Here is a 23656-nt window from a genome sequence, read left to right as displayed (position 1 = left end):
GCTATCATTGTAGAAGAAGAAACAAGTTTTCAGTGCTGCAACCTGAGAATTATATCCATGGTAGGATTTACTTTTTATCACACTCTGGACTTCAGAGCCTAAGTCTGAGTTGCCTTACCATTAATAAAATACCTCCTTCCCTTAGAAGTAAGCCCACAGTTCTGTAAGATGGGAAATCTGCTTGTTAAGATGTCTAGTACCATTATGACCTGCCGGTAGTCTCAAAACAGATAAGGAAACTGGTGGATGCAAGGCCAGCATTTGTCAGCTCTGGGTAAAAATATTCTGAAAGGCAGCTACAACTTCATAAACAGTGTTGACTTTACTACCCACACTGCTCGGTGGCAATCGGGGATACTGCTTTCCTAATGCTCAGCAATGATCTCCTCAATAGTCAGAAAGCTGTATCTCTAGCTATTTTGAGGCTAACAGTGTAGCCTTTCAGAACGCCTACCAGATGAGGCTCTGCAGGTGAGAGAATAGCAAATTTGGGAATCCTGCTAGGATTTAAGAACCAAGTGTCCAAGCACCCTAGCAGTGTCGGGTTTTAAGCAGTTTTGTTTGAGTCCATAAGCAAAAACTTACTGAATGTAACAGTGAGCAGGATTTGTGAGGACTCCTGCGTTAGCTTAATGCTTAACTCCAGTACTCATTAGCTGTTCAACTTCCTCCAGCAAATTGTCTCTGAGTCAGTTGCAGGAGAATAAAAAGTGAAACTGAGAGTACACAGTCCTGCCCAATGCAGATATTAACTTAATAACAAAGGGAGACCTGAACTTCCCTAAGCAATGGGAGGGCTTGCCTGCCTGTAGCAGAAGACTCCAACCTTCTAATTTGCCCTGCCTTAGGTGGACTGTGTAGAAGCACACTGCCAGCGGGACACAGTATGACACCCACAGGCCCCCCTACTAACCTGGCACGGAGGCAAGGGGGCCCACCTGCTTTCCTGACTGCAGGACCAGGAATTAAATTACTGTGATACTTCTGAAACCTGTACAGTGATGCAGGACTATTTAATGTCATTTTCTAGTGCATATGAATTATATCAAACAATGCTCTTGTTTACAAAAGCACTGCAGACATTGTAGGGGCGTAAACATTGCAGGATTGATTAGAATTTAGAATTGTCTGCAAAGTTGTAAGAAAGAACTAAAAGATTTATTTGAAATTTGCTTTCAAAAAACCCAAAATTTGGGCCCGAGTCCAATAACAGCTTTTTTAAAAATATAGAATCTTTTTTTTTTCCTTTCTTTTAACTGTCAGGCAGACATGGTGAACACACCTGCAAGCATTTAAATGACATAAATAGGTGCACCTGGGTAAGAAGTACAAGTATAAACCTTTAACTCTGGAGCTGTAGCTGGCTAAAGAAGCATTATGGAAGACCAAAGCAGAAGAATGGTAAATGTTTTGTTTAAGGCCAGACCCTGTCCTGTACAGAACTGGTTGGTTGGTTTGTGAGAAGGAGCATATGTTGCTCCTTTAAGGATTTGTTCATGGGTGTTTAAATCTTGTTGGCTTTAATTTCTGGAATGGAAGGACTTTGGCTCTAGAGCTCCAACTTTAAGGGCAGCTATGTGAAAGAACTCTGTGTTCAGGAAAACCTAGGTAAAGATAGGTGGTTCTTTTGTGTGAGTACTATAGAAAAGTTGCCTCTTGCTTTTAAATCCCACAGTGAATCTAGCCATCCTTCTGGAGTATGACTCCTCCTTATACTTTCTTGTTGGAAGAGGCAGGAGCCTAAGGAGGAAGGAAATGGAGGAATAATTGCTATGTGTGGATCAAGGGCAACCAAACCTCACCTCTTTTTCCTTGTGACTGAATAGCCTCAGAGGTATCCTGATCCTGTAAGCGTGTTTGTCAGTACTTTTACTGACCCAAATTCAAGGAAACAGCTCTAGTATTTTCTGTGTCAGCGGGAAGTGATGTGATGGAAGGGTATGGGGGGCGCTCCTCTGCTTTGAAAAGTGCCAGGTAGCTTAATGCTTGTTTGACTGGCATTTTACAGGCTAACAGTAAACACGAGTCCTAATGAGCCCAAGGTAGGGCTTTTTGTGGATATAGAGGAATAACTTGCTAAAACTGTCACTACAAGGAAAATAGGGGTGACCTTTGGCATCTCAATAGATTTGATGGGTAAAGAAGTTTTTTGTGGAGAAGACTATGAATATTTGTAATAACTAGTGCTGACCACCAACACCAATGAGTTGGGGTGAGTGTGCTGATCCGTTGGACAGCAGGACATAGTGGATCAGTTAGTAGCCCTGTAGGCACAGCCAGAGCCACAAGTTAATGTGCCTGCACCTGTGCTGAAGGCAGCTGAGCTGTGATGGTCCATGGTGGGCAAGACAGGCTGCCTGGGAAAGGGTAAGGTAACAGAACCTCTCAGGAACCTGGCAGAAACTAATGCCAGGATGCACAGTGGGGTCTGTAAACGGAAGGAGCCCAAGGTCCTGCCTTGCAAAGGCACGGTGTGGGGACGCCTGTGGGGCAAAGCAGGAGACCGGTGCTGTTGTGGGTGAGGTAGCACCACCAGCCCCTCCCCCGCTGACTATAATCCCAGCTCCCACTCTAGGTGATGCGCAGGCCGGGCAGGCACCCACAGCGCGCCACTACGCGCCCCCTCCTCCTTCCTTCACCAGGCTGGGACCCCGCGCCGCGGGCTCGCCGCGCCTCCATTAGAACCTACGCCACTGCGCTGGGGGAAGCGCACAAGATGGCGGCGGGCGCCGGCCGGACCGGCCACGTGACCTCCAATCCGACTCCTTCTAGAGACATCTCAGCCCCGCGCGCGCGCGCCGGGCCACTCTCGCGAGCACGTCGAACAAAAGCCGAGGGCAGCGGGAGGGGGGTGCGTGTGTGTGTCAGTGTCATGATCTCGCGAGACCTCGTGGCCGTTGCCCCCTCGGAACGGGGTGCCGCCGCAGGGGAAACCTCGCGGTATCGCCCGGGAGACTCAGCGGCTGCCGCGCGGCGAGGCCGGCGCTATAAGTCTCGCGACACCTCATCCTCGGAGCACCCTGCATCGCGGGCTGAGCTGGGGAGGCCGGCGAAGGTCTCGCGATAGTTCTCCCCAGCCGGCTCAGCACCGTTCGGTTTCTCTCGCGATAGCGCCGGGCAAGGCGCGGGGGGGGGGGGAGTGAGCAAGCGGGCAGGGGCGGTAAGAGTGCGCGCTGAAGTCAGTGCGCGCCGCTGGGACCGGGGGGCGGGGCCTATATAAAGGCCGGGGCCGAGGCGGGGGGGGCTCAGTCAGGAAAGTGATTCGTGGTGGACGAGCGGCAGCAGCAGCAGCGGCGCAGGCCCACAGCCCGGCGAATCTGAATTTCTCGAGGCGGAGCGGGACACCCCGAGACGATCTCTCGTTATGAGTCATGTGGCGGTGGAAAATGCCCTCAGTCTAGACCAGCAGGTGAGGGACGGGCCCCGGAATGCGGGCGGCCGGGGGAGGGGAGCGGAGAGCGGCGGCAGGCCACTCCGTTAACCGGAGCGTGGCGGCGTGAGGAGAGGCGCGGGAGGAGGCTGTGAATGCGTGGGGCAGGGATGGCGGGGGGGGGGAGGGAGGGGAGGGGCACACGGTTGAGATTCCCGGTGCGGGACTTGTTTCGCTTCTCCGTCCGCAACGGTTGCGTCGTAATTTTTCTCCCTTCTTTTCCTATCGCGGCCCGTTTGTGGCGTATTCGGTTGTTGCGCAGTTTCCGCCGTGCGGCGGCTCCGTGCCGGGGAAGGGGTTGGACAAGGGGAAGGGGGGAGGCGGGGAGGCGGGAAGGACGGGACCACCACCGCCGCCGCCCGAGCCGGGATTTGCGCCTGCCCCCGCGGCCTCCTCGCCACGCTCCAGGCCCGGCTTTTGTGTGGCGGCGAGTGACGATGGTAAGGCTGGCTGCCGGCACCCCTGGCGGCGGCGGCGGGAACGGACGCGCGGGGGGGCGGGTAGGAAGGGGGGAGGAGGAGGAGGAGGGATCCGAGGGCGGGGGGGGGGGCAGGCAGAAAGACGCGATAAATGGCGGCCATTGTGCCTCTGACGGGGCGGGGGTGGGGGAGGAGGGCGCTTTGTGTCGGCGCCCCCTTCCCCGGGGAAGGGCTTGCGGGGGGGAGGGAGGGGGCGATGGCGGCCGCCTTTGTTCGAGCTGCGTCAGCAGCGACGGCCCTTTCCCGCTCTTCGCTCGGGTGCCGGTGGGCCCCGGTGACGCAGTTGGGCCCGAACGAGGAGCGCCTCAGCCGGCATGTGTCCGGGCGGCTCCCGGGCCTGCGAGGTTGTTGTTATCGTCTTTTTTTTCCTTTTTTTTTTTCCTTTTTTTTCCCCGTCCCCCCGCCTCTGCTGGGCGGAGCCGTGCGCCGTCCCGTGCCCGATGTGGAGGGGATAGACGGTTATCTAATCCCGGGTTGGGGGGGGAGGGAGAGGGAAGAGGAGGCCCCTATGTTGTAGCGAGACCCGGGGCGGGCAGTTGGCGTGGCAGGGCAGCACTACCCCTCGGCGACTTGTAGGTTTGAGGGCGGCCGCTGCTCCCGGAGTCTTCGGCGAAGTAGGTCAGGGAGCCGGTCCTCCCTTCCCCCCCCCCCCCCCCCCCAACCCCCCCGCCTGCTTCCCTGTTCCCCCCCCCTTCCCCCCCCCGAGGTAGCACGTGACGGGTGCCGACTGCCGGATTAGCCGGGCGGCTGCGGCTGCTCCCTGCTGCGCCGAAAATCCCAACCCGCAGTGCCGGCTGCACCGCCGCACTGAGATGGCGGCCGCGCCGGGCTTCCTCGCTGCGCCATCTCCGAGATCGGATTGTGGCAAGCGTTGCCCCCGCCCGCGGTGGGAGTCCGGTGCGAGAAGATTTATGTATCGCTGCTGTTGACTGCTCCTGGAGAGGCCACTTATACCCCGTAGAGAGTCCTTGGTTTTGTTTACACTTAAAGTAAGAATAATTCTTTAGCGTGCTGTGGATGCTTGAATCAACTAAAGAGATCAGATTTATGTAATAGCTTTAGAGAAGATGATACGTGTCCTGCCATGGGAGGATTTTGCAAGAATCTGAATGTCCTAATTGGCAGCAAATGCAACTAAACATCTAAAAGGACAGTGCGTTGGGGTCTTTGCTTTGGATTGATTCAGGTCATAGTGGAAGACACTTCCGTGCAATTGGTCTTCCATAAAATTTAATTTTATTTAAACATGTCTTGTGATTCCCAAATAAGTTTCCAGTCATGCCAAAACAACTGTAATAAGCTTTGTGAATTGCCCCCTGCCTTCTGCTGAAATGAGTCCATAGTGTGTCTGACCTAAAATATCTGGGTTATATGCTGATAGTATAGTGTCTGAACTGAAATACCTTTTGGTAGACTTTACTGGGAGACTTGAAGGCTGTAAATACAGCTTAAGAAAAGCAAACCAGAAATTGTATTTGCCAAACTAATTGTAGGAAGAACAATCACCTGATGTTTTGTGAACAGTAGCTGCCTCAAACATGAAAACTATGTCTCAGTACTGTTAATGCAGTGTAAAGAAATATCCGAGTCTCTGCAGGCAAAGTACCCAATTGAATTGGTATTACTTGGGCTGTAGTCTCTAGGTCTAAAAAAAAAAAAAAAAAAAAAAAAAAAAAAAAAAAAAATATTAAAAAATTGCTATTCATCTCGTTCAGAATGCGTTTGAGTAGACTGAAAGACGGTTAAATGGCTGTGTAGCCATTTAGCATATAGTGCGTGAAACAAAGTCAGTGGTATTTGCCCATTTGCCCTGGATGGGTATAAGGTTCCTCTGACCTTGCTGCCTGTGTGGTGGATGTTTATTGGTAGATATTAGGACACTTGGGGGTGGTACAGCCTTGAGTATTAATTACGGTTTTGGTGGTTCTTTACAGGAGATGTAACTGACACTGTAAACAAACTTCTTTGCAGCAATAACTTGTCAGAACACTGCTTGCTCTTGATAAGTAAAAGGGCTTTTTTTTGGCCTAGCATAAATTCATTATATAACCTGTTGATATTTGTTTTATTTTTTCTAGTTTTCTGGTCTAGACTTGAATTCTTCAGACTCTCAGAGCGAAGGAAGCTCTTCAAGCAGTAAGTACATGCAAGTTCTCAAGCTTACAGAGTTATAGAAATAAGGGTTTTGTAGCTCTGAAAAGTAAAGACTCACAGAGGCTGATGGGGAAATTGAGTAGGTTGCTAGTTACGTCTGTTTTGAAAATGTTATATACTTTAGGCAGGAGCACTTAACTTCGTAGTGATACAGCATGTGTAAATTTCTTGAGAACTTAACTAATTTGAGGGAACTTAGTGCTCCAGTTTTGTCCTAGATTTTCTGTTGCCTCTAGCCAAACAGCTGAGGCCACCTATTAGTGTGATGTGTCTTCTCAAAACATCCGGCTAGAGTTGCAGTGTTTGAAGGTAAAAGTTAGTTAACTGTACTAACCTGATTCATTGAGTAGAAACTGCATTCTCTGACATGCAAAGCTTAATCACTTCTGAGAAGAGAGAGGAATCTTCCAGGAATTCACATTCAGTTTTGTGCCTGGTACATTCTGATTCATGTTGTTTAGCAGGCAGATGCTTCTGGATTGTAAATGAAGAATGCTATTCAGAGGCAGTTACATGTGACTTCTGGTTTCATTTAAGCTGGACTGATAGGGATGGTTGAATATAAGGGGAAGGAAAAATACTGGTAATAATAATAATACTTTGAGTGTGAGTACTTGAATGACACAGTGAAAATCTTAAGCTCCTCAAATATCTGGCACCAGGTTAAGCCTTGATGAGTTCTAGGAAGACAGGCTTTTATCATGGACACTGTAACTAACATACATAAAAGGCATGTATGACTGTCAAAAAACCAGCAAGGCCATCTGTGCCTTTAAAAAGAAAAAGGTAGCTATCTAAATGAGTATGCAAGAACTTAATCTTTATTGCATTGGTCCTCTAAGAGAAGGATATCAAGTGCTGTGTTAAAGGACTCTTGTTTAAATACACTGTAAGAAGTCTTAAAGCTTGTGAGGCAGACAGCTTTTTTCTAACCAGAAACTGTTGTTGGAAAGGCTAGTATTTCAAAAGGTGCTAATGCTGCAGTCTTGTAATGCCACCTTTCTTTTGTCCTTTTAGAAGGCCGGTACATTCCTCCTCACTTGCGGAACAGAGAAGCTTCAAAACAGGGTATGTATCAGAAATACAGTGGCAACACTTGCACCTGGTTCTTGGCCTACTTCTGAATCTCTAGGAACAGGCTGTTAAAGTCTTTGACAGTACTGTTTAAGGTGATTATGCAGCCTGCTTGACTATTCTGTGCAAAACACTGCAACTTAATCTTCTGCTTTTAGTGTGCTATTCTTGGTTCCTTTATCATGTTATATTCTAAGCTCCAAGTTCAGTATCTGGCAAAATACCTTCCATATCTCATTAAGCAATTAACTGTGACTGAAGCAAGATGGAGTCTCCTGTCTTAGCTTGACTAGCTCTGTAATCTTGAGTATAAATGTTAATGGATTTTGGGAGTGCTATTTTTTCTGCTAGTGACTGTGATGTGAAACTTCTAGTAACCAGTTGTTTAACATGAACAAACAGCAGAGTTTAACTTTGTAAATGGATGTTGCACATCTTGCTATTAACTAGGCAGCATGAGAAACAAGTTAAGAGATGTCCTTGTTTAGCTTTCTGTAATTTTTGTGGAAGCCTGCAAGAGTACTACTTGCAGAAGGAAATGTGGGACCATGGAGCATGAAACACATGACCACTGTTGGTCATATGTTTACACAGGGGAGTTTGTGCTGAGAAATGGCCTTTATATCTTGCGCTAAAGAAGAAAAATTTTATGGAGTTACTCAGCGGAGTAAATAATGACCTCTCTAATATGCAAAGATTGCAGATAATGCAGGGTACGTTACCATCATGTCTCATTATTTGTGTGGATAGAAACATTTCCTCTAACACCTACAGAAATACTGGAATGGAGGAACTAAAATGCTTTCTGCTATGCTACAACTTAAGGAAGACTTAAATCTCATCTGTTTCTAAAGCAGTGGACTTGTACAGATTCTCTTTTCAATACCGCAAGAAGACTTGTTCCATTAGGAGTGGGTAGGAGGAGAATATCGAAGTATATACAGAAGTATATTTATCACAGTGCTTCTGGAGCTGTGTAATTTTAAATTTGACTAGATGCAAAATGCTTCAGTCCAGTATTGTGACGTTTGAAGAAACATATGTCTGTTTTCTTGTCTTGACTTTGCATGTGTCCAATCTAGTATATTTTTGGGTGTTCTTTTCTTCTTTCCGTAAAAGAAGCGTGGCCTGAAGCACCAAATGGTGAACACTGTTAGGAGAGCTGAGTGTTTTGGGGAAAGTACAGGGACTGGTTGGCAGCTCAATACTCTTGAAGTTCTTGATCACATCAACCTCAAATGTGAGCAGTGTTTCAAGAAATTGACTTACTAACCCTGAGAAGAATATGTGGGTTTCTCAAAAGCAGGAAACGACTTTAAGTTGGCTTGTGGACATTTGGTGTGTATATATTTCCTTGGTAGGGAAGGTGATCCATAAGGTAATTTGTACCAAACTCCAGTTTAAACTTTGGGGATATGGAACATGGAGGGATACTTGAGTCTTAGCCTTGATTTCATATCATGACCTGTTATGTATAGGACTGCCACTGTTGTCTTTTCTTTGCAAGACCAGAGTTCAGACATTGCAATGTACATGTCCTCATGTATGGCTTCTCTGGGGGCTTCAAGCTTCACCTTGCAAAAAGGTAAACAAGTCATGAAACTGAAGCTTGACACATGGCTTGTTGAATGCTGGCTGCTCCTTGGTAGGCCTAATGTTTCAGAGCTTCCTTTAAACCGGTTTGAGTACTGTATCACTAGATTCCTCATGGCACCCTGTGACGAGCTTCATGATGGCTAAATGGAAAAGCTATGGTTCCACTTCAGGCCCCCTACTGGGAAGTAAAGTGGATATCATCAGTACAGTGATGTAAAGCTGAGCTATTTTAGAGGATGATTTGAAGTCTGTTAAACAGCTGTATTTTCATAAAAGTAATGTTTGCTTCTGTTATTTACAACTAAATTAACGATTGCTTCTTTGGCTGTGTAGAAGCTGTTCTGTATATTGGCTGCTCCTTGGCATCTTTAGCAACAGATTTTTCAAGGTGTAGATATTAGGAAGCAACAGGCAAAGGAGACATTGGATAATAGCAGTATTTGACCATGTAACAAAACTCTTGTCTTGCTCACATACCATGACCTTACAGACTTAGCTTAAAGTGTTAGTTAATTATTATGCGTTCAAAAAACTTTGAAAAAGAATTGTTTTTCTTTTGCGTGGTGTTCCCTTAGACATGCTCTAGAAACAAATAGTGTGCAGTTTCTATCTTGGGGTTCTCACTTAGCTCTGTAGTTGGTGACAATATAGTAATTCATAAATGCTATTAAAGTTGCACAATGGGCTTACTTGTAGCGAAGTAGGAAGTTGCTTAAGGCAGTGGTCTTGGAAGAGGTGAGCACCTCTTCAGTAGGTGATTTCAGTAGGTATTGACATGCATGCTAAGAGATCTAGAGTATTTCTTTTTTAAAGCTTCTACGGTGCTTTCTTCAGCTTACTCTTTCTACACACTTGCAGATCTGTCCCTATTGCATTGCTACTCTGTGAGCTTTGTGCATTGGAACAAGACAGAACTGCAGGAAATAAGAGCATGCATAAAAAATATGTCCTTAGGTTACCTAATGGCAGGTCTGTTTTTCAGCTGTTGAAGCTGCAGTATATGGAGCTCAGTATGCAGGGTTGCCTGGTCTGAAGTGTCTTGCTTCTGTGAGCTTGAATTAATAACACCAAAGCTTGCTGTCATGTCACTTTCTTGTTAAAAGTTCCTGGAAGCTGCTCTTGGATGCTTGAAGTCTAATCTGATCTGTACTAGATTGAGGAGTAGATGTTAGAATTTACTTCCAGGGTCTTTTTCCAACCTGAAGGATTCTATGATTCTATTTTTCCCATCTTTAAGCAGCTGATGATTGCTGGTGCATGTGGCAGCTTTCGAAATAAGCTGACAATGATTGGTGATAGAGCATTATAAAATGTGAATTAAGATGCTAATTGAGGGGAAGCATTGACAATTCTGTCATTCTTGATAGGTGCAAGAACTACACGATTGTTCTGGAAGTTAATTGACTTGATGAACTCCAAACTTACCCCTTTGAGAAATATGTGCTATATGGAATCTATACAGGTTTTAACTTAAAGAAAAAAACAAACCACCACACAAAAAACCAAAACCCAAATCTGATGTTTTAAGGAATTTCCTGATAGTTCTTGCGTGGTCTTACGATTGTTCTCTTCAGTGCTTTTGATTTTAATTTGCTGTGTGGTGTCCTAAATCGTGATAATGTCTACTGCTAGCTGGTTACTTAGAACTGACTTGTATGGCCTGGATCTCTGTTCTATGCTGATCCACAAGTAAAATCAAACTAGGAATACCAAACTTGAAGTAGAATTAATAGTGCTGATTGTTGAGCAGGGTGCGTGTATGTGTGTGTGTGTGTATATATATTTGTTAAAGACTTGGTCTAGACGTTGCTGCAGTACCTCAAATCAAAATATGGCAAGGTACCAGCTGCAGGAACTAGTATAATAACAAGCTACATGAATAAGCTTACTTTGTATGCTACTGAAGAGTATAAAATTTTGATTCCTTTCTGGAACTTTACAGACTCAGTAGAAGGTCTTAATGTAGTACAGAGTTAGCCCTTTTTTTTTTTTCACTAATGAAAAACCACATGGATATCTTAGAATCATAGAATCATCCAGGTTGGAAGAGACCCTTGGGATCATCGAGTCCAACCATCTACCCTACACTACAAAGTTCTCCCCTATATCATATCCCCCAACACCACATCTAAACGTCTCTTAAACACATCCAGGGATGGTGACTCAACCACCTCCCTGGGCAGCCTATTCCAATGCCCGACCACTCTTTCTGTGAAAAATTCTTTCCTAATGTTCAGTCTAAACCTACCCTGCTGGAGGTTTAGTCATTAATTACCTCTCGTTCTGTCATTAATTACCTGTGCGAAGAGACCAGCACCAACCTCTCTACAGTGTCCTTTCAAGTAGTTGTAGAGAGTGATGAGGTCTCCCCTCAGCCTTCTCTTCCTCAGACTAAACAGTCCCAGCTCCTTCAACCGCTCTTCATATGATTCGTTTTCCAGGCCCTTCACCAGCTTCGTTGCCCTCCTCTGCACTCGCTCCAGCACCTCGATATCTCTCTTGTATTGAGGTGCCCAAAACTGGACACAATACTTGAGGTGTGGCCTCACCAGTGCTGAGTACAGGGGCACAATCACCTCCCTACTTCTGCTGGTCACGCTATTTCTAATACAAGCCAGGATGCCGTTGGCTTTCTTGGCCACCTGGGCACACTGCCGGCTCATATTCAGCCGCTTGTCAATTAGAACCCCCAGGTCTCTTTCTTCCAGGCAGCTTTCCAGCCACACTTCCCCAAGCCTGTAGCGCTGCTTGGAGTTATTGTGGCCCAAGTGCAGAACCTGGCACTTGCCCTTGTTGAAACTCATACCATTGATTTTGGCCCAACGCTCCAATCTATCTAGGTCTCTCTGTAGAGCTTCCCTATCCTCCTGGGAATCAACGCTTCTGCTTAGCTTGGTGTCATCTGCGAACTTGCTGATGATACACCCTATGTCCCTGTCAAGATCATCAATAAAGACATTAAACAGAAATGGTCCTAACACTGAGCCCTGAGGCACACCACTTGTGACCGGCCGCCAGCTGGATTTAAATCCATTGAGCACCAATCTTCCTGAAGATTGCTCTGTCAGTACCACTGTTGTTAGGTCTCTTGGAAGGATGACATACCCCAGTATTTTTAGTGTGGTTTGAAAGTTACTCATACTAAAATCTGGATTTAGATGCCATCTGAACAAGCTACAAATAACTTTCTTGTGTTAATGAAGGTGGTATGGTAGTCCTGATCTTCTGTCAGCAGTCTCTCCATGTGAAGTTAACTTATCCTTAAGGACTAAAGTTACTTCTTAAAGGACTAGGGAGGTCTTGAAGCATTCCACGGTCTTGTGTGCTAATGAACTTAATGTGTGGGTTATTTTTGCTGTCTGCTTCAGTTAGCCAGGTCAAGTGAGTTACAGTTATCATACTAATTTTGAAGTTTCCTTGTGACTAGTGCATGTCTAGGTTCCGGGGAGTAGAATTTCTTCCTTCAGAAAAAGTAGGGAGGAAGGGGAATGACACTCCAGAGAATATCTAACAAGGCATGATAATTGTCATAGCAAAGCTTTTTTGGAGGCATAGGGCTTAGAACAACCCCTTTCTTTGGAACAATTTTGTTTCTTGGTTGCTTTTATTGTCTGGTGTGTAGGTGTTGACTGGCTTTGTGCTGTTGAGCTGGCAAACGCATGCTTACTAATAGGAGTGACATTATATGTTTTATCTTTTTAATTATTTTACTTATTCTCCGCCAGAATCTCATAACTGAGACTCTGGTTGGGTCATGTTTTCAAACTTACAAAGGTTGGAGCTCTGAATAAGAATTTTTAAGTCCTTGGTCTGTTCCAGAGCATTGTAGTACCAAAGCACTGTTTAATCCTCTACTTTTCTGCCTACCTCCCAACCTCTGGTAGCTGAATAAAACCGAGGCTTTTTACTTCATGTTACTGGCAAGCTGATGTACTTCTATGCTGCTTGGTCCTTTTTCTTTGAGTTAAAGCTTCTAAGTAGGCATCTACTATAAGTGGGTTTAAAAATGCTATGGAAAAAATCAGTGGTGTAATTAAGAGCTCCATATTCCTTATTTCTACATGGTCATAGATGACCTTGCTTCTGTGTACTTGCAGTATGCCAAAACATTCAAACTTCTGTATGAATTTCTAATGCAAGGGCTAATACTGTTTATTGATCTCTACCATAGGCCATGCTAACTTCACAAAAATGAAATGCATCAAGGATTTGTGTTGGAAGTTGGAGAGATAACGTAGGCTTGGCAAGACTTAGTGTCTTAATGTTTCTTCTGATACTTGTCTATCCAAAGCAGGCAACTTAAATATTATCACTAAGGCAAGTGCAGCGTTTTACAAAGTAATGTGCTTGTACCTGAGTGGAGAGGTTTTGGGAAGTTCTAATAGGTAATAAGATGCTTAGTCCCTATTTGAATAAGTCTTAACATTTGTGCATCTTCCATTCTTAAAGGACTGCTCACCTTTCAATTGTGTAGACCTTCCAGTGAAGACTTACTGGACAGAACTTAGATATATTTTTTTTTTCTTCTAAAAGCTTAGACCATGTAACGTATGGCTAAAATATCTTCTCTCTACTAGGTTTTGATAGTGGTGGCTGGAGTTCTAGCAGAGACAAGGATGCATACAGCAGCTTTGGTGCACGGTCTGATCGTGGAGCAAAATCAAGCTTCTTTGATCGTGGAAATGGATCAAGAGGAGGAAGGCAAGTACTTATTTGTCTGGGTAGTGCAAACAAAGTCTGTTTCAGTTCTAGTAGTGTACTTGTAATCTTGATGTTAGAGTTGTAGGTGTGAAAACAGGATAAGGTGGGAGGAGAGAATGAGAGCACTTTGCTTTTAAAGCTACATGAGTTCAAGGATGGGGAAACTTGCATGTGTTGAAAAATGTGCCCTGTAGTCCACCACCAGCCACTCACGGCAGTTACGATGACTTGCTGACCTAACTGTTTCACCAAAAAAGTGCTAGATGGTGGCTACTTCCAGAAAAATCACGAGCTGTTGGGAGCACATAAAATACATCAAAATGGATTTCTATTTTTTTATGTCAGTATTTTTTTCCTTGTTTAAAAAGTGTAGTTAATAAAACTGGGTGAGACTCTTCCAGGTTCTCTGCCTTACTTGATCAGTCTTACACACATCATGCGTTGTATGCACAAGTGTGGTGAGAGTGACCTTTATCGACTAGTAAAGCTGACGCTAGTCCTGTATCCAGACTTTTCTCAAACATGATTTACCAGACCAAAAACTAAACAGTTGAGGTAAGGACTTCTTACACCTTCTTTCCAAGTCAGTAATACAGGTGAGCTCCCTCTTTATAAAATAATACTGTGACATGTCACTGAGGTATTTAGTGGTCACATGTGGTGGGGGAATAAAGGAAGAAATTACAGCACTTGAGGGTTTTGTCTGGATGTGGGGAACCTATGTAAAATGAGGCACAGAGGAAGGGGGGGAGTACCAAACAATGTCTCCTAAGAGGTTTAAGTGGAGGTCCCTACCAAAAATGGCAAAGACTGAGCAACTTCGGTTGCAGATCTACTGGCAGATGACTGGTTCTTCTACATTCGTTACACTTAACCTACCGAAAATTTTGATGCAAGATTCGGTGTGTTAAGCTGAACTGAGCTGTGAAATCATGACAAACTCGTCTGTCTGAGACAGACTAACATGACCTAGTCTGATGGCTGGGACTAAACTCTTCAGTTGGTAGGTCAAGAAGCAAGTATGGATAATATGATGACACTGAATTGTTCTACAGTTCTATACACAGACCATATGTTATTAGATCATTACTGCTTTAATTTTGCATGTCAAAAAATCCTGTTGCCCAGGAACGGTGGCCTGACATTCTTTCTGTATTTAGATATGAAGAGCGTGGAAGAGGTGGTGACTATGATAGGAGCGGCTTTGGTAGATTTGACCGTGGTGGGAATAGCCGCTGGTGTGACAAATCAGATGAAGATGACTGGTCAAAGCCTCTTCCCCCAAGCGAACGCCTGGAACAGTAAGTAATGGAACAGTGCAAATTCATACGACAAGGTCAGTTGATATGTCTAGCAAGTAAAAAACTTCCTCTTCTGTTTTTAGAGAGCTCTTTTCAGGAAGCAATACTGGCATTAACTTTGAGAAATATGATGACATTCCTGTTGAAGCAACAGGCAGCAACTGTCCTCCACATATTGAAAGTGTAAGTATTTTTTTTTTTAAATCTGGTTTGCTGATGTATCTAATAGTGATTATTTGGATGTGAAACTTGGTGTCATGCTGTTTTAAGTTTAGGGAGGAAAGGAAGCACTGTCTTGCCTCCCTACAGCTAAGCTGTTTTGCAGAGGAGGGTTGCATATGAGAATTAAGACATGGGAGAAGTTGTGTAAACTTGTTAACACTTGTAGCTCACTTAACTATGTGACTTGTCTTTAAACATGTAAAGAAATAGAAGTGCTTGGAGGTGCTGGCTTGGAGCAACAGCTTAAGCATAGGCATTGTGTCGTGCTAAGTGTAGTATGCTAGTGAAGTCTGAACTTCAGGTTTGGCTGGCTTTTTAAGGCTCACTTACATGACTGGACTAAGTCGATACCAGACTCTCAGTAACTAACTCCTGAGTATCTGTAAACTTAATAGGCAAGTTCATTCTAGAGGAAGAGGTGAAACAAAAGCTACTTTAAAAATGACTTCTTAAACTGAATGATGTGTTCCATGGTGACTGAAGGGAAGCATCCACGTCTTTGTCATTTTAAATATCTTACAGTTCAGTGATGTTGACATGGGAGAAATTATTATGGGAAACATTGAGCTCACACGCTATACCCGTCCTACTCCAGTCCAGAAACACGCAATACCTATTATTAAAGAAAAGAGAGACTTGATGGCCTGTGCTCAGACAGGTAAGTTACTAACTCTTCACTACCCCTACGTAGGAGTAGGGTCTTGTATTTCTCAAGTTGCAAGCAGGAGGCCTGTAAGGTAGTACAACGGTAGTACAACTTTCTTTTCAGAGTAAACTGAAATACCTGTGGTGTTGGAAATTAATTAGAGTATTGCAACTGCTTTATATGTGGCTAACTGGATTTACTCTGTCTTGAGAGAAATGTTCATGGCTTAAATCATATTCACTTCAAGGTTTTGTGGTGCTGAGTGGTAAGTCTTCTAGAAAACCTCTACAGCTGAAGGAGTGCTCTCCAATGGTGTAGGTAGTATCCATGTACTAGTGCAGATATTACTGAGGAATATGCTTGTGATACAGGATTAGTGCTGTAGTTTACAGTAACTTTGAAAATAAATACTAATAACACTAAATTGTGTCTTAATAGGGTCTGGGAAAACAGCTGCATTTCTTCTACCAATATTGAGTCAGATCTATGCAGATGGCCCTGGTGATGCCTTGAGAGCTATGAAGGCAAGTATTTAAATACTCAAGTCCTGGAAAAGCTATGACCAACATGTATTTTTGCTCCATATGTTGATGTCTCCTACTGAACACAATAGCTGGGCTTAAATGTCATATTATTTTGGGTATAATAGGCAAGCTTTTTAACTTCTAGAAGACTTTAGCTGTTTACCTTGAAAAATAGAAGCTGTGGAACATTTTTTTTCCTACCTAAAAGGTTGATATGTGCAACTGTCTCTTAAACAATGCTTTGCCTAGAGTTTTTGTTCTTGCATAAGGTTTAAAGATGCTTCCCTTGCTACAAAAAACTTAGTCGCATGTGTCTGTTGTAGTGACTTCAGGATAGGAAGTAACAGGTTTTATTACTGTTTCTCTGCTGCTTAAGTTATGAATGACAGTGCAGGTAGTAGAGACCAAGCTTGTGCAGCTAGCTGTGTTGCTGTTAACATACTAACCAACAGCTGAATCTTGGGTATTGTAGTGGGGCAGAGTCTTCAGATGCAGTGCTTGAAACAAGTTGGCTTTCAGTCATGCTTTTTCTTTAAAACAGACTTGGTGACCTGTCGTCAATATTGCCTGTAGTAGCTGTTTTAATTACCTTTGTATTTGGAGTGCTCATTTCAAGTTTGTGTTTTTTTTTTTCCCTTCAGGAGAATGGAAGGTATGGGCGCCGTAAGCAATATCCAATCTCACTGGTCTTGGCTCCCACTAGAGAACTGGCTGTGCAGATCTACGAGGAAGCCAGAAAGGTATATCTAAGAGATCATCATTATAAAGTAGCTTAGGTATAGTTTTTCTTCGAGCTAATTTACTTTGTTTTATAGTTTGCATACCGTTCCAGAGTTCGTCCCTGTGTTGTATACGGTGGTGCAGACATTGGCCAGCAGATACGTGACTTAGAACGTGGATGTCACTTGCTTGTAGCAACACCAGGACGACTGGTTGATATGATGGAGAGGGGAAAGATTGGACTTGATTTCTGCAAGTAAGTAAAATGTTCTTGTCCATATGCTAATGATGTGACAGCTAGAAACCATACCTAGTGAGAGCTAGAGTTAATGACACTTAAGTTCTAGCTTTCAAACTGTGTAAAGCTCTCGTGAGAATTTGTAGTCCGGTGTGCTGGGTTACAGCCTTTAAGAAAAAAAGCTCTGAAGAATGACCTCTCTTACTACTATTCAGGTACCTGGTGCTTGATGAAGCTGACAGAATGCTTGATATGGGGTTTGAACCTCAAATTCGTCGAATTGTTGAACAAGATACTATGCCACCAAAAGGGGTTCGCCATACCATGATGTTCAGTGCTACTTTCCCCAAGGAAATCCAGGTACTTTAAAAGAGTTCAAATATTTTAAGGGTTCATAGGCCCAAATTCCCCTTCCACAAATGCAAAAAATAATGCCGTTTTGATTTTTCTTCTGTTTTTTAGATGCTTGCTCGTGACTTCCTTGATGAGTATATCTTTCTGGCTGTTGGCAGAGTAGGTTCTACATCTGAGAATATCACACAGAAAGTAGTATGGGTGGAAGAGTCAGACAAACGATCGTTTCTGCTTGACCTGCTAAATGCCACAGGTAAAGACAAGTTTCAGATAAGGAAATAAGGCCAAAGTCAGATGATCTAATGACTCAAGTAATAAGAATTTTTGAGTAGGTGAACAAAAGGGTGTTCCCTTAACATGCAGTGAATGTATTCCACTGACTAGATGTCACTTAAGTTGATGTAAACTCTTTTGTTAAGATAAAATGGGGAGGGAGGTCTCCAGTGGCTTCAGTTTAGAAATAAACGAGAACAGAACTATGACTGCCTCTTTACCAGGTGGGTGGAGTCAAGTATTGGTCTGTGCAGCTTTTCTTTTGCTAACCTGTGCTTCATTTATTATTAGGCAAGGATTCCTTGACTCTGGTGTTTGTGGAAACTAAAAAGGGTGCAGATGCTCTTGAAGACTTCTTGTACCATGAAGGATACGCCTGTACAAGTATACATGGAGATCGCTCTCAAAGGGACAGAGAGGAAGCACTGCACCAGTTCCGTTCGGGCAAGAGCCCAATTCTTGTTGCCACAGCAGTAAGTGAAATCTATGAAGTTAGAGCCACTAAGCATATTACTTGGTCTGTGAAATTTTACTAAGATTTTATTTAATCCTTTAACCATTAGGTAGCAGCAAGAGGACTGGATATTTCAAACGTAAAGCACGTCATAAACTTTGACTTGCCAAGTGACATTGAAGAGTATGTACACCGTATTGGTCGTACAGGCCGTGTAGGAAACCTTGGTATGTATGATCTAGAATTTTCACAGCCAGAACTTCATACCTGAGTTGATGGGTGTAGTAGTATTGGCTAAGGGGCAAATTGCAACCAAGTATTTGAGACGCCCATGTGGTGCCCTCTCTGAGCAGAAGCTGGTCACTGCTGTCCAGCCAGTGTGGAAGGTAGCCAGTTCCTTTAGCTTAGTGCTTTTTGTTGCTGTTAAAGCTCTGATACCGTGTGTAGGCATGGTGTCTTCTGTGTCTCAGTAAATAGCCAGGGTTTCTGTGACTAGCTGTGGTGGAATAATTGTCTTAAATAGCTTTCTTGTCAGGTAGTTCTAGTGTTCTTGAGCTTGGCTATAAGGAATCTGATCTTGTCATGGCTGCGAGTGGAGTGTGGTATGAGTTTAAGTGCTGTAGTGTGTATTTGCTTTGTGTGGGGCTAAAATGGAATGTTTATTTTAGGTCTTGCCACCTCATTCTTCAATGAGAGGAACATAAACATCACCAAGGACTTGCTTGATCTTCTTGTTGAGGCGAAGCAAGAAGTACCATCTTGGCTGGAAAACATGGCTTATGAACAGCATCACAAAGGAGGTGGCAGCCGTGGGCGATCTAAGAGGTAATGGTCACAACTTTGGCTAAAGGTATACTTAACCTATTGTGGGAGGCAATTCAGTGACTTTTTCTCAGTCTAAAAATAGAAGATGACAAACCAGTGCAGAATAAACTGTGAGTTAGGGGCATCAGAAGATGACAGCTTTAATGTCTGGTTTTGTTCTATTTTACCATATGGCAATTAACCCGTAAGGCTTTTCTCCTTTTAAGCAGGCAACTAGATACAGCTGAGGTAGAATGACATGTAGCAAAAATAGCTTTAGAACTCTGTGAAAGCATTTACAAAACACTTATTATAAATGCATACCTGCATGTGCCAGAGATGTACCTTAAGCAGCTATTTTGATGTTTAGGGGGGAGGGTAATGCATGCCTCCTGACAAAAACCAGGAAAGTTCAGAGAGTTAGACTGAGCTGTGAGGCCACTTGTAAAATAGTTTTGCTATGGAAACCTGAAATACTTCATAAGCTGATAATACAAAGCTATGTTTAATAGCTTACAGGGGTGGGAGAAGCAACCCTTCCTCTTAGTGTAGTTAACATGATAGGACCATATGAATTCTAGCTGTTTGGCTTTTTCTTCAGAAGTATGCTTGTAAATTGGTTGTCCTTTTCTATAGTACGAAAGGTGGTCATAGGTGCATCACTTGAACACTAAGATAAGTTTGGAAATTCTGTGGAGCAGAGATTGCGTGGAACCAAATCTTATTAGGACCTGAGAAAGTAATTCTTTGTGTAAATACAGCAAGTTCAACATGACCCTTCTTGAATAGTAGTAAATTTTCCTTAGCTATCTTGAATGCCCTTTCCAGATAGCATTGGGATGATTATAAAGCACAGTGAACTCAACACTTGTACTGGTTGTTGACCAGCTGTAGTTGGTAACCAAAGTTGCAGAAACTTAGTACTTGAATCTCAGTGTCTGTAGTGCTTAAGAAGATACCACTGATGTTACTCAACTGTTTGTTTTCTTCCTTTATACAGCAGTAGGTTCAGTGGTGGATTTGGTGCCAGAGACTATCGAACAAGTAGTGGTTCTGGCAGCAGTAGCTTCAGTAGCAGTCGATCAACCAGCAGCCGCAGTGGAGGGAGTGGCAGCAGAGGATTTGGAGGTAAGAAAAGCTGGGCAAGCAGTGCTGGCAAATACAAAACGGGATCTAAAATGCTTGCTGTAGTAATAAACTTCTGTATGTGTTACTTAAATATGAGGTCAGCTGGTGCTTGTTTTGCTATGTCTCAGCATCCTTCTTGGATCTACACTAGTGCAAGTTACCTGTCTTTGATAAGTTTGATACTATCTATCTTTTCCAACATTTCAGTTAATGTGTGCATTTGCTAGTACTTCTGGGTGGGTTTCCTTTAATAGACAACAGGCATTCTGTCTGTGCCCTGGGCTGTTTTCTTGTTGTAAAGGCTCAAGTCTTCAGTGGGTTAATTAAGCATCACTTTCTCTTGCCTTTCGTAGGTGGTGGTTATGGAGGCTTCTACAACAGTGATGGATATGGAGGAAACTATAACTCCCAGGGGGTTGACTGGTGGGGCAACTGAATCTGCTTGCAGCAGATACCCTACCAAACAAGCTAATATGGAAACCACATGTAACTTAGCCAGACTATACCTTGTGTAGCTTCAAGAACTCGCAGTACATTACCAGCTGTGATTCTCCACTGAAATTTTTTTTAAGGGAGCTCAAGGTCACAAGATGGAAACAAAGGAACAAGTAGCCCTATCTTGAAGGTGGTTTTGAAGACTCTATTGCTGTAGTCAGGATTAACTCCCCTCCCACCCATCCCCACCCAGGAACTGCATTTATGATTTTGTGACTGAGGATCATTTGTTTGTTAATGTACTGTGCCTTTAACTTTAGACAACTTTTATTTTGATGTCCTGTTGGCTCAGTAATGCTCAAGATATCAATTGTTTTGACAAAATAAAAATTACTGAACTTGGGCTAAAATCAAACCTTGGCACACAGGTGTGATACAACTTAAACAGGAATCACTGATTCATCCATAATATTACAAAGAAAAACTTATGCGGTAGCCTGCATTAGGGCTTTTGGTATTTGCAGATTTGAAAAATAAAACATCTTGAAGCATATCAATGCAATTAGTTTCTAATGTGGCAAAACTGTACTAAGTTAAAGTTCTGATTTGCTCACTCTATCCTGGATAGGTACTTAGAACCTGATAGCCTTTAATAAGCCATTCCAGTCATGATGAGATGATGTATGGATACATGCATACATTAAAAGCACTGTTTTTGAAGTTAATGCAAGTAAATACAGCAATTCCTTTTTCAATATTTAGGCAGATCATCAATGTGAGCTAGCCAAATGTGGGCAGAACATTACAGGGAACGTTTAAAGGTCTGATAACTTGAAATAGTTTTTAGGAGAATTCATCTATTTAGACTTTTTAAAATGCCTGCCATATGAAATTGAAATGGTAGAATGGCTGACCATGGCAGTGATTGGTCCTCCTTAAGGGCCTGACTGAATTTTTGGTCTAATAACGCATGCTAGTGTTGATGTTTTTTGGTCAAGAGGGTATGAACAGGAAGAATTATGCAGCAGGCTTTATTTTAATGCAGATTCACATTACTCTGTTCAAGCTGCGTGGAGATGTTAAACTGGCTTACTGTAGACTTTGTAAAACGGCTCCAGAAGAGTAACAAACCTGAGATCACAGAGGTTGGAAATGTACATAAACTGCACAAGGTTTCAATTCTGCTGTTAAAGTGCAGTTTTAGTCAGTTTTAGTTGCATAGGTTTCCATTGTATTTATAGTCTGTTTATGCTAAATCTGGCCAAAGATAAGTATTGTCCACCAGAAAAATGCCTCTGCCACTTGGAATTTCTGTGCTAACTCTGTGGCCAGAGCAGTTAACAACTAATCTACAGTGGCATAGGAAAATGGCAAAAATCTCCTAAAGTGCAATAGATTTTTTCAAGTGTATTGTGCCTTGTTCTAAAACTTTTATTAAGTAGGTGCACTTGACAGTATTGAGGTCATTTGTTATGGTGCTATTTCAAGTCTAGGTTTAGGCCCTTGTACATTTTGCCCATAACTTTTTACAAAATACTTCTTTTATTGCACATTCAGAGAATTTTATATATGTCTTGTGTGCGTGTCCTTAACTTCCAATCTTATTTTGTCTCTTGGAGATTGAACGCAGCTTGTTTAAGGAGAAGGAAATAGATTCTAAAACTTATTTGGGACCACGGGAATGATAGCTGGGAAGAAAACTATTTGCACACGACAGATTTCTAGATACTTTTTGCTGCTAGTTTTGTGTAATATTTATTGAACATTTTTGACAAATATTTATTTTTGTAAGCCTAAAAGTGATTCTTTGAAAGTTTAAAGAAACTTGACCAAAAGACAGTACAAAAACACTGGCACTTGAATGTTGAATGTCACCGTATGCGTGAAATTATATATTTCGGGGTAGTGTGAGCTTTTAATGTTTAAGTCATATTAAACTCTTAAGTCAAATTAAGCAGACCCGGCATTGGCAGTGTAGCCATAACTTTCTGATAGTAAAACAAAAATTGGCAACTTAAAATTAAACATGCCAAGGTTTTGATACACTTGTCTTAAGATATTAATGAAACACTTCTAAACACTGATGTGAAGTGTCCAGATTCTCAGATGTTTGTTGCGTGAGTTTTGTTTAGTTGTGTGTTTTTTTTTTTTCAGTGAATGTCTGGCACATTGCAATCCTCAAACATGTGGTTATCTTTGTTGTATTGGCATAATCAGTGACTTGTGCATTTTAGCAAGTTTTATCAGCCAGCAATATTTTTCAGTTCAGATACAAGGATTCAAAACAATATGCAAGAATGGATTTAAACTTGCTGAATGTGAAAATTGAACTTCAAGTCACTGTAGGTTTAGAATTGCTTATTGTATTAGTTTAGATGCTAGCACTGCATGTGCTGTGCATATTCTTGATTTTATTAAAATAAAAAAGTTGAACTGCACAGTCTACTCATTTGTGAAGCGTCACTCTTCTGGTTTCCAAGATCTGTAGCCCAAGTAGTCTCATTCACGTGCCACTCTGGAAGCAGGTGAATCTAGTGTGGTACACGTCAGTGTGCTTAGAAATGGCAGCTAGGCTTAGGGCTGTAGCTGTAGCAACCTTAAAATAACCGGTGCTCCGTGGTGTTTGGTACTTGTGCAGGTTTTCTAGAGAAGCTAAGAAAGCAGATGTGGGACAGATGAGGAGACCACCTTCTAATCATTTTCCTTAAGGGTACCAAGTTTGGCTGTAACAGCATAATTATAATTTATTGAACTTGCGCTCAGACTTGATTTCTCAGCAACTTAAGGACCTCATCTCACAGCTGTGTCTCTGAACTTAGCCTTGCAGTAGACAGCTTTAATTGGGACACCTTACCTGTTGATTGCTGCTAGGCAGCCTCATTGAAAACAAGCATGTGAAATTCTGTGGGGAAAAGAGCAGTGCCTGGCCTCTTCCCTCGTTCAAAAAAGCGTGCCCCTTCTTCCCCCCAGTTAGCAAATATATACCCATGTTCCAGTTTTGAATTAGTTTTCTAAAACCTAAGCTACAGGACGGAGCTCTAAGTAGGCCAGAATGAGGTTAAGTATTGGAATATCCAAGGGGATAGATAGAGCTGAAGGAATAGGTTTGGGTGTTCCTGGTCT

The 23656-nt window shown here is 43.1% G+C and overlaps 1 protein-coding gene across 2 annotated transcripts; it reads left to right on the top strand.

Moving 5' to 3' along the window:
* The first annotated feature begins 3246 nt into the window (after positions 1–3246).
* DDX3X (DEAD-box helicase 3 X-linked) lies at positions 3247–22977 on the top strand. 2 transcript variants are annotated; one of them, XM_074154504.1, is made up of 17 exons: positions 3247–3409; positions 5988–6045; positions 7081–7131; positions 13311–13434; positions 14595–14735; positions 14819–14918; positions 15480–15615; positions 16042–16127; positions 16769–16867; positions 16943–17103; positions 17301–17445; positions 17548–17692; positions 18004–18185; positions 18276–18393; positions 18835–18991; positions 19971–20098; positions 20452–22977. In XM_074154504.1, exons 1-17 carry the CDS (start codon positions 3365–3367, stop codon positions 20532–20534), a joined length of 1959 nt encoding a protein of 652 aa, XP_074010605.1. In that variant the 5' UTR covers positions 3247–3364; the 3' UTR covers positions 20535–22977. The 2 variants fall into 2 exon arrangements, with proteins under 2 accessions (XP_074010605.1, XP_074010614.1); XM_074154513.1 differs by having other exon boundaries at positions 19974–20098; positions 20452–22971.
* Positions 22978–23656: the final 679 nt, after the last annotated feature.

This window comes from Numenius arquata, chromosome 1 (assembly GCF_964106895.1).
Source record: "Numenius arquata chromosome 1, bNumArq3.hap1.1, whole genome shotgun sequence".
Lineage (NCBI taxonomy): Eukaryota > Metazoa > Chordata > Aves > Charadriiformes > Scolopacidae > Numenius > Numenius arquata.
This window is presented reverse-complemented; position numbering and strand designations above follow the sequence as displayed.